The sequence below is a fragment of the Desmodus rotundus genome, chromosome 3, assembly GCF_022682495.2.
Source record: "Desmodus rotundus isolate HL8 chromosome 3, HLdesRot8A.1, whole genome shotgun sequence".
In the NCBI taxonomy this organism is placed as follows: domain Eukaryota; kingdom Metazoa; phylum Chordata; class Mammalia; order Chiroptera; family Phyllostomidae; genus Desmodus; species Desmodus rotundus.
The window spans coordinates 197,725,368-197,734,574 of record NC_071389.1 but is presented as its reverse complement, the minus strand read 5'-3'; the positions used below and the strand labels follow the sequence as shown (position 1 = coordinate 197,734,574).

Here is a 9,207-nt window from a genome sequence, read left to right as displayed (position 1 = left end):
GGAGAGTACAGAAAAGTATGCCCAGGAAAGAAAATAGTGCCCGACATCGAGAGGCAAATACGAATTTAATGAAATCACAGGGTGCGCTCTATGGCCACTGCTTTTACCCCTAATGTCGGGTGGACTCTTACCGTAAAGCCAAGTGTAGCGAGTCCCCTACCCCGCTTTCAGTTTGTGGATCTTGTAAATAACAGTGGCATCTCTTACCCTCCTTCCAGGCTGTTTGTTTCAGGACAGATTCCTGGAGGCAGAAGGCTGGGCCAGAGGCTGTGGACCCTGGGAGGCTCAGGGAAGGTGGTGAAAGCCAGTGGGGCTGGAGTGGAGGGGGGAAGAGCAGGGGATGGGGAGTTCACAGAGGCTGGGCTTTGGGGGGCAGGGGAGCCCCTTTTTTCTCTCCTCACCTATTCTGTCCCCAGTGGTCTGGAAAAGGACTGAACCTGGGAATCCCTGGCCCTAAGAGCCCTTCACACCTACTGTGTGCTGGGCTCTGCTGAGCAATGGACACATAATAGGTCTCCTCATTCCTGTCTCCATCTGGAGGATGAGAAAACAGGCCTGAGAGTTGGGGTCTGAAGGTAAGTCTGCTTGAGCCCTGTAGAAGCTGTCTCCAGGGAAGAAGGGTGTGAATTGGACTTGGTCTCCCTGCTCTCTCCTGGCCTCAGTTTCCCCACCTGTAAAATGGGTGCGTGAACCAGGTCTTTGATTTTCCACCCTCTCAGACCTGATACCCTTTCAAAATAACATTTATAACAACCCCTTTACCCTCCTGAAGGGAATTCACATTATAGAATTCACCAATCTATACTATAAAAAAGCAAGCAAGAAAAGGAATTTATAAAATGATGCACATTCCAGCCTGTAGATGCTGCCCAAGTGCCCCCAGAAGGAGGGTAGAACAGGGGTTTGCCCGCATGCCAGGTCCCTGAATGCAGCCCCAAATGCAGCCAGGCTCCCGCGCTCTGCTGGCACAGGCCGAATTTTTCCAGGCGGGGCGCATTCCTCCGTCAATTTCCAAACATTTCCTTGGCTGCTGCGCAGCTGCATTGCTGGCAATTCCGTGTTTTTTCACACCGGACAAAAAGTCCTGCGTGTTCATACAAGAAATGCAGTGAAGCCCGGTTCAGAATCGCAACGGGCCTCTCAGCTCCAGGAATGTCGCTGACGATGGAAGACTGTCCCCACCTCCACGAGACCGAATCCCTGTCGTCCAGACAACCAAACACGACCCCACAAAGCTCGGAAATGCTCCTGAGGAAAGGCCTCCCCGCGGTGAACCCAGAATAGGTTGATCTCAGTTAATGGCCCTATTGTGCTGGCTTTAAAAAAAAAAAAAAATCATTGAACTGACTTTTTTACATTTCACTCAAGGCGCTACAGGGCTTTAACTCCTGGGTCCTCTGGCCGCTTCCTGGTTCTTCCACACCTGACCGCCACGTTCCAGCCGGCCCGGGGGCTGAGGCCGAACTCCTCCCGCACCCCCGGGATGGCGGGCTTGGTGGTCGCTGTTCGCAGTTGAGAAAAGGGGGTCCGGCCAGCACCCAGTCACGCTGCCCAGGTGAGACCTGGATTCTCCTCCTCTGGTGACCAACCTCAGACTTCATGGCTTTACCACTGTCCAGTTTTTGCATGGAGCTTCTGGTGCCAGATTTTTTATTGTAGCGTGATGTTCTGTCAAGAATACATGACTCCTTATTAACCAATTTCACCCTAATTAAAAAACAGAACAAAACAAACAGTACCTAACTCCATTCGCAGTGTTGGACTAAGAAAATAATAACACCAACATAGAATTCATAGACCAGTAAGTTCCTACTCGGCGCTTTTCTAAAGACGTCATATGTATTTATCGACTTGACAAGCGCGTCAAGCTCGGTGCTGAAGCCACACTAAGCAATTCCACGTATAGACACTTCTCTGAATCAGTCTATCTCACCCTCTTAACGGCCTGTGTTGGTCGCCCAGTTTCATAGATCAGTAAGACCGGCAACTAAGGAGGTGAAGCCGGTTGCCTACCGTGTGCGGTCGAGAGCCATTCAGGCTAACAGTTCAACTACAAGGAAGTAGTATTCCTGATTCACGAAAATCATAAGTCAACGATATTTTCCTTTATTATTTCCAAATCCATCTGCTTTTAAAAATAAAAGGGACGGGCAGATCGCAACTCCCAGGCATCCCGCAAAGTAGGCGGGTCACCTTAGGGGCAACCTTTACCCGCTCAAAAATTCGTCTCACATTGGCAGTGAGGATTCGGGCGTCACCCCGAATCGTTATTTTCCTTACTCATAAGTTTAAGGCATAAAGACACACTTCTGTTACTTCGTACATAATGAATCTTAGTCCTATTAGTCCTATGGTGAGTATCAAATTCGATCGTTGAACTGAGATCCCCGTTCCTTTGAAGTTGGTCTTAATACTAGTTAATATTTTATGTCGCTTTTCATATTATTTGTCCAGGGGAGAATACAGAACGATAATCATCCGACCCTTCGTATGCAGATAAGCAGCCTGTGTCGCTAAGGCTCCTGGAGAGCGTTCCGCCCCTTCCGGTTCTTGCCGCATTTGAGCTGTCGCGAGAGTTCGTCGACCGAACGCCGGAAACAGTCGCCCCGTAGTGGCTGAAGGGGCGGGATCTAGGCGTGAGGGAATCTAAGCTGCTCTGTGGTGCAAGATGGCGGACATCTCCTTGGACGAGCTTATCCGGAAGCGCGGGGCTGCGGCAAAGGGACGGTGAGCGGCGTTTTCTCTCTTCGGGGTTTAGGACCCGCGGCCTAGCGGGGTTCGGGGCTGAGGAGAGAGGGGCCCCGGCGCGACGCGGAGGGCCGCCTGCTCCCGCCCCCTGCCGTAGCCGCGCTGCTCATTGGCCCGGCCGCCGCCGCCGCCACAGGCCTGGACATCCGGCCGCCTACTGGCTGCAGGCACCGTCGCTCCGACGGGCCGCGGGAGGCTGGCGGGCCCGCTGTCGGCAGCGGCGGCGGGGCCGGGGTACCCTGGGGTCCCCAGGGTGTTCCGGCTCAGCCGCCTTCCCTGAGAGGACAGGCACTCGGGCCGCGCGTCTCCGTGCTCGCAGCGCGGCCCCGGGTGAGGACGCCTGAACTTGAGCGGAGAAGCGACTTGCTCTGCCTCCGCCCGGACCTTTAATTCCCACACCGCGCGCCCGGTGCCCCTCTCGGAGCCGCTGCCGTTAGCGCTCCCCTCGCTGTGCGCGGCGTGCCGGGCGGCGCTCTCCTGTGCACACGGTGTCGTTTGCTCGTTCGCAGCCCTGTCGGCCCGTTAGGGACGGGGTCCCCCTCTTCCGGACGCGGGGCCCGGGGCTGGCGGAGGTGGGCTCGGCGCGGGCAGGGAAACGGGGCCGGGCTGGAGTCGGCCGTGTCTCTTGATTATAACTGAGTTTATCGGGCTGACGTTGGCTAATAAAGTTACCGAGGTTGCGGGGCTACAACTCTGTACCACGTCATCCGTGTGCTGCGCGGTGGCTTCCCGCCCCGAGGCAGGTCTCCGGCGGTCGCCGCTTCTCCGCCCGTACGCCCGCCCCCGCCGGCCGAGTCCCGGTGGTTGCAGCTCGGTTCTCAGAAAGCTCGGCTGAGCGAGGAGCTTCGGGGGCGACCCGCAGGCTGTGCCCCAAGCTCCCTGGGGGCCCTGCAGTGTTGTCAGGCGCCCGCAGCCCGCGCGAGCCGCGGCCCACCTGTGCGGGGAGTGGGCGTGGCGGCAGGTGGTTGCGCGGCGCGCGCTGAGCGGGGGCCGTGCGGCCGGCGGCTGCAGAGACGGTGCACAGGTTTCTCAGCCCTCGCTCAGCGCGCTGGCTAATTCCGCCGGGGCCTTCCCCTGCTGTCTCGAGTGCACCCCCTTCCCGCCCCCGCCCGCGGTTCACTGGGCAGCGCTTCGCCTGGCTCCTGAATCGGAACAGGCTCGCAGTTCTCGTCCCCGCAGCCGCTCCTGGAGACTGCTCCCCCCGAGGTCTTTCCTCTGGGTAACGCGCGTGGCATCGGCGCCGCGTCCTCTGGCCACTTCTGAACCGTCCGGGTTTCGGAGTTTGCTCAACAGTGGCCGAGGGAGCGGGCATCGCAGGACAGGCTCCCTGCAGCCCGCCCCACAGGCCCTGACTGCGGGTGGTCTGTCTGCTGGGCCCGGACCGTTTCGGCGCGGGTGGGGCTGCGCGAAGCGGGCCGTGTGCACGGGGCCGGAGGAGCTGGGCCGGGGCTTGCAGCCGGGCGGGCCGGGTTGTGCGCTTCTGCGCCTCCCGGCTAGAGGACTTCTGAGCTGGGCAGTGTCCTCGCTCGTAATAATGGCGGCCAGTAGGTCGCTGAGAGGGTCAAATATAAGAACTTAAGAATGTATTTTATCCCGATACACCAAGGCTGTGGGTTCGATCCCTGGCCAGGACACATACAAGAAACAACCAATGAGTGTGTCAATAAGTGAAACAACAAATCGATGTCTCTCTCTCTAAAAATCAATCAATAAAATTTTTTTTAGAACAACAGTGTATATTTTAAAGTTTGTACCAGGCAGTAAGTGTTCAGCAAGTGATGGTAATTATCACGGACCTTTCCTCAGGGGAGTAGAAGCCCGCCCTGGCCAGTGTGGCTCAGTTGGTTGGAGCATCATCCCACAGTCGAAAGGTTGCGGGTTTGATCCCTGGTCCGAATATGTGGGATCCCTGGTCTGGTTGCGTGTGGGAGGCAACCAGTCGATGTTTCTCTCTCTCAAAGCAGTGAAGCCCTGGCTGGTGTAGCTCAGTGGGTTGAGACTTGTCCTGCAAGCTGCAGGGTCACCAGTTTGATTCCCCATCAGGGCACATGTCTGGGTTGCAGGCAGGTCTCTGGTTGGGGCCTTTGAGAAGCAACTGATCAGTGTTTCTTTTGCACAATGATGTTTCTTTCCCTGCTCTTCCTCCCTTCCCTCTCTCTAAAAATAAATAAAATCTTAAAAAAAAAAAAAGCGCCCTGGCTGGTGTGGCTCAGTGGATTGAGTGCTGGCCTGTGAACCAAAGGGTCACCGGTTCGATTCCCAGTCAGGGCACATGCCTGGGCTGTGGGCCAGGTCCCCAGTAGGGGCCGAGTGAGAGGCAACCACACATTGATGTTTCTCCACCTCTTTCTTCCTCCCTTCCACTATCTCTAAAAATAAATAAATAAAATCTTTAAAAAAAAAAACAATGAAAAAATGTCCTCAGGTGAGGATAAAAAACATAAGTAGAAGCCAGAACCTCCCCTGAGGGCATGCTGGGTAAGCACTGGGGCCCTGGAGTCAGGCTGCCCGGTGGAGTCCACGCTGCTCCCACTTTCCATATGGTCGTTTGCACGTTACTTAACGTTTCCTTATCTCTGAAATGTGGGCAGTACTTACTGCATTAGGTTGTGGTCAGGACTAAGTGAATTAAAACATCTGAAGTACTTAAAAAGTGAGCACCAAGTGCTCCATAGATGTTAGCTTTTTTTTTCTTTATTGAAAGTGTTTAAGAAAAGAAGTAACAGCCAGTTTTCAGCGTGAGGATGTTGTGTTGCTGTTGTGTGCACATCGGACTGGGGGCAAGTGCGGGCGAGAGACTGGTGTGGAAGAAGCTGGACTGCACGCTCTGTTCGAGTTAAACCTGCCAGAAATGCCATTTTTAGTTTACCTCCCGGCCAACGAAGAGAAAAACTAGATCTCGAGGTCCCTGTCAAGAAATGTAAAAAGTCTGAACAAATGTCATTTCCTACAGTAAATGTAGTCTACATGTTTTCTAGAATATTCCTTACTAGGAACTTTGGTTTAACATTGCTTGGATGTCCGAGGAACTTTGATCTTAGTAATTTAGGAAGAAACTGTTTATCTCAGAAAAGTGGAAATACCAAAAGACAGCCTGTGGAAGTGTAAATAACCTTTTTCCCCACAGGGCGTGTGATGCGCTTGTGCTTTACAGCGGCCGTTCTGTTTCAGTGTTCATTGCACCTTGGAAGTCAAGAAATGGGGCGTTATCATCACGTGGGCCCCAGTTAATTGAGTACTGCTTCGTCCAGGCCAGGGTGAGGCATCGCTTCTCCCCACGCACAGCACATCTGTACTGACCTCAGTTGCTCCCGACGTACCAGTGCGTCTCCTCGGGACAGCACTGGGCAGCTGCTGTACAGGCCTGGCCCTCTGACCAGTTCTTCCTTCAGATGTGAGGGCATCATTGATTAGGTTAGTTAAGAACTCTCTGGTTTGATTAGTTTAATTCTCAGAGAGTAGCTGTCTCTGTACTGCATCCATGTAGTTAGATGAAGGTGGCAGGCAGCCTTGGAGGGAAAATTGGGCCTTGAGGTGGGCTGGAGTTGAGCAGCCCTGGGCCATATGCCTTGTCTGTGGGCCGGGGGCGGGGAGCTGGAGAGCTTTTCAGTTCAGGCCAGGGCCCTGGTCTGGGTCCTCATTGCTTTTTTCCCTGTTGAAATAATATAAAGGAGATGTATAACTAAAGTAAAGAAGAGGGAAAGTAGTTATTATGTAACTGAGAGGGGAAGAATTAAGATTTAAAATAAATCATCTCTACAAGACTCTCTTAGAGGATAGGAGGATAATGTGTTGTTTTTCTTAATGGGTTCATAGTACCATATTTTTCGGACCATAAGACACACCAGGCCATAAGACATATCTAGGTTTTAGAGGAGGAAAATAGGAAAAAAAAAGAAACCCGCTTCACTGCCGCCCCCCACCCCCTCAGCAAGCCAGGGAAGCTACATTCGGATTATAAGATGCACCCCCATTTTCCTCCCAAATTGGGGGGGTGGAGTGTGTCTTATAGTCCGAAAAATATGGTACCTAATTCAGAATTGACCCTCAGTAATAGAGCCAGACTCAGGTTTTTTTCTATAAAGATGACCTCAACACACATGTACTCTAACCCAGAAACCGCAGGATTAAAATCCACTTTATAATAACCTAGACCACAGTTGTTGGTCTGCATCCTTTGGACCGGACCTATGTCCAGAGCCAGCTGCCACTCTGCCCTCCACAGACAGAGCCAAGATGGTGAGGCACTCCTCACCCCATACAGACCCTTTCCAGTCATTCCTTGTGTTCAGGCTCCAGTGGGGCATGAGCGCCTTCGCCCGCAGCACCCTGCCCAGGACCGTGGGGAACTGGTGAGTGTCTGGAAGCAGTGCAGTGTTGCACTGTTCGGGGTACGACAGGGTAGGGCAGTTAAGAGACGTGCTTAAAACGTCCCTCTCCGCTCCTCCCAAACATTCACCGAGACCAGGAGTGCAGAGTGTTTGGGGATCATCAGATGGTCTGCAGTCAGAGATGAGGCTGCGGGCAGGAGTCGGGGCCAGACCAGGGGCTCCACTGAGGGGTTAGCTTTGTTAGGGAACCCGCAACAGTTCTTGGGGCAGCAGGGTAACATAACTGACTCTCTGTTTTAGAGACCTGCTTCTAGCAGGAATGTTTATTTGAGAAATTCTTGATGACTAATGCTTGCCTTATAACCAGACCTTCTGGGTTGAATAGCTGTCTTTTCATGCAGGAACAGGAGCAGTGATTATGAAAAGCCTGAGCACTGAACCCCGCTAAAGCTGTTCTTGAGAGCAGTCGAAAAGAACTGGAAAGGATCTGGTATGACCAGGGAACTAAATGCGTGGAATTGAGGGAAAGTAGCTCACTCACCGTAACTATATCACCTCCCTTTCCCAAGTGTACCTTTTGCACTGTTGCAGTAGATAAAATCCTGCAGCACAAGGCTGGTACTTTTTGGTGGTCTCTCTTCCCTGACAAGCAGTATGGTGTGTGGGTCCCAAGTGTGTGGACATCCTCTACGTGTGCGCTTACTTACCCTCTGGCCACCTGTGAGTGAGCTTTTTCCCTGGGCATGACTGGAGTCCTAAGATTTCCCTTAGCCTGGGGACAGTACTCACCCTTCAAGTTGTGGTCCTTTTTTCCCCTCCCCTAAAGATTTTATGTTTATATTTAGGAGGGAAAGGGAGGGAGAAAGATGGAAAGAAACAGCGATGCGAGAGAGAGACATTGATTGGTTGCCTCTCACATGCCTCCAGCTGGGGACCTGGCCTGCAACCCAGGCATGTGCCCTGACTGGGAATGGAACCGGCAACCCTTTGGTTCTCAGGCTGGCACTCAATCCACTAAGCTACACCAGCCAGGTCTCTGGTCTTTATTTTTGACCCGTGCTTAATTTACTGGTACTTTAACTAGATATAGTGAAGTTTAAATCCAGCATTCACCATTGTATATTATATCTGTGTGATTTGGGATTTTCTCCTTGAATCTCAGTTTTCTCTATAAAATACAGATAATACCCTAATTCTTAGAGTTGTAAGGGTTAAAGGAGGTATGTCAAAGTTTATGGACCTTTAGTCAGTGCTCAAAAATGGTGTTGGGGTCACCTTCTTTATAAAATTTTTCATACATTCTGATAGTCAGGTGCCCTGTGTGGCCATGGTGGACACTGCTTATCAACCATAGGCTCCTGTGGATTCTCAGGAGCACACTTAACAGCCATTACTGATTATCAGAGAGGGAAATGGTTGAGGAATATGAATAAAATAAGATTACAGAGGCTTAATCTCTGCCCCTCATATGTTGCTACACTAATCTGCCCCTTTTTCCATTCTCTGTTCAGGGAGATGAAATTCATTTTCAAGAATCTTGTTCTCTCTGCAGCCATTGATTTTTTTTTTTTTTTTTTTAATTTAAAGGGAGAGAGAGAAACATCAAAGTGTGGCTGCCTCTCACAGCCCCCCCTCCCCCTGTACTGGGGACCTGGTCTGCAGCCCAGGCATCTGCCCTGACTGGGAATCAAACCAGTGACCCTTTGGTTTGCAGGCCGGTTCTCAATCCACTGAGCCACATCAGGCTGGGTGTGGCCATTAATTTGATTACTATCACTGTAGATGCTTACCTTTTCTAGAACTTCATGGAAATGGAGTCTTTCTGTATGAACTCTTAGGCCTGGCTACTTTTACTCAGCATGATGTGTTTGAGCTTCCGTCTCTGTTATTTAATATATCAATAGTTCATTGCTTTTTATTGCAGAATAATATTTCATTGTAAGGATTTACCACAATGTGTACCCACTTACCTGATGATTGACATTTGGTGTGTCTAGATTTTCGTGGTTATGAATAAAAGCTGCTCAGAAAAATAAAAAGAATCTCCTTGTTCTTTTAATTACTCAAAATAATCACTTTCAATTGGTTATTTGTTCCCTCCCCCACACTTTTTTAAAATATTTTTTAT

At 51.5% G+C, this 9,207-nt stretch overlaps 1 protein-coding gene and 1 non-coding gene across 2 annotated transcripts in view; one reads left to right on the top strand and one right to left on the bottom strand.

Moving 5' to 3' along the window:
• Positions 1 to 2,147: 2,147 nt before the first annotated feature.
• On the bottom strand, positions 2,148 to 2,297 carry LOC112322090 (U12 minor spliceosomal RNA). Its single transcript, XR_002976584.2, has one exon. It is a non-coding gene; the product is annotated as a U12 minor spliceosomal RNA (small nuclear RNA).
• Positions 2,298 to 2,590: 293 nt separating this feature from the next.
• The window catches only part of POLDIP3 (DNA polymerase delta interacting protein 3), a 29,073-nt gene continuing 22,456 nt past the window's right edge, over positions 2,591 to 9,207 (top strand). The window contains exon 1 of the mRNA XM_024579118.3: positions 2,591 to 2,727. Coding sequence (XP_024434886.1) covers positions 2,669 to 2,727 — 59 coding nt within the window. The 5' untranslated portion in view covers positions 2,591 to 2,668. The remainder of the gene's footprint in view (positions 2,728 to 9,207) is intronic.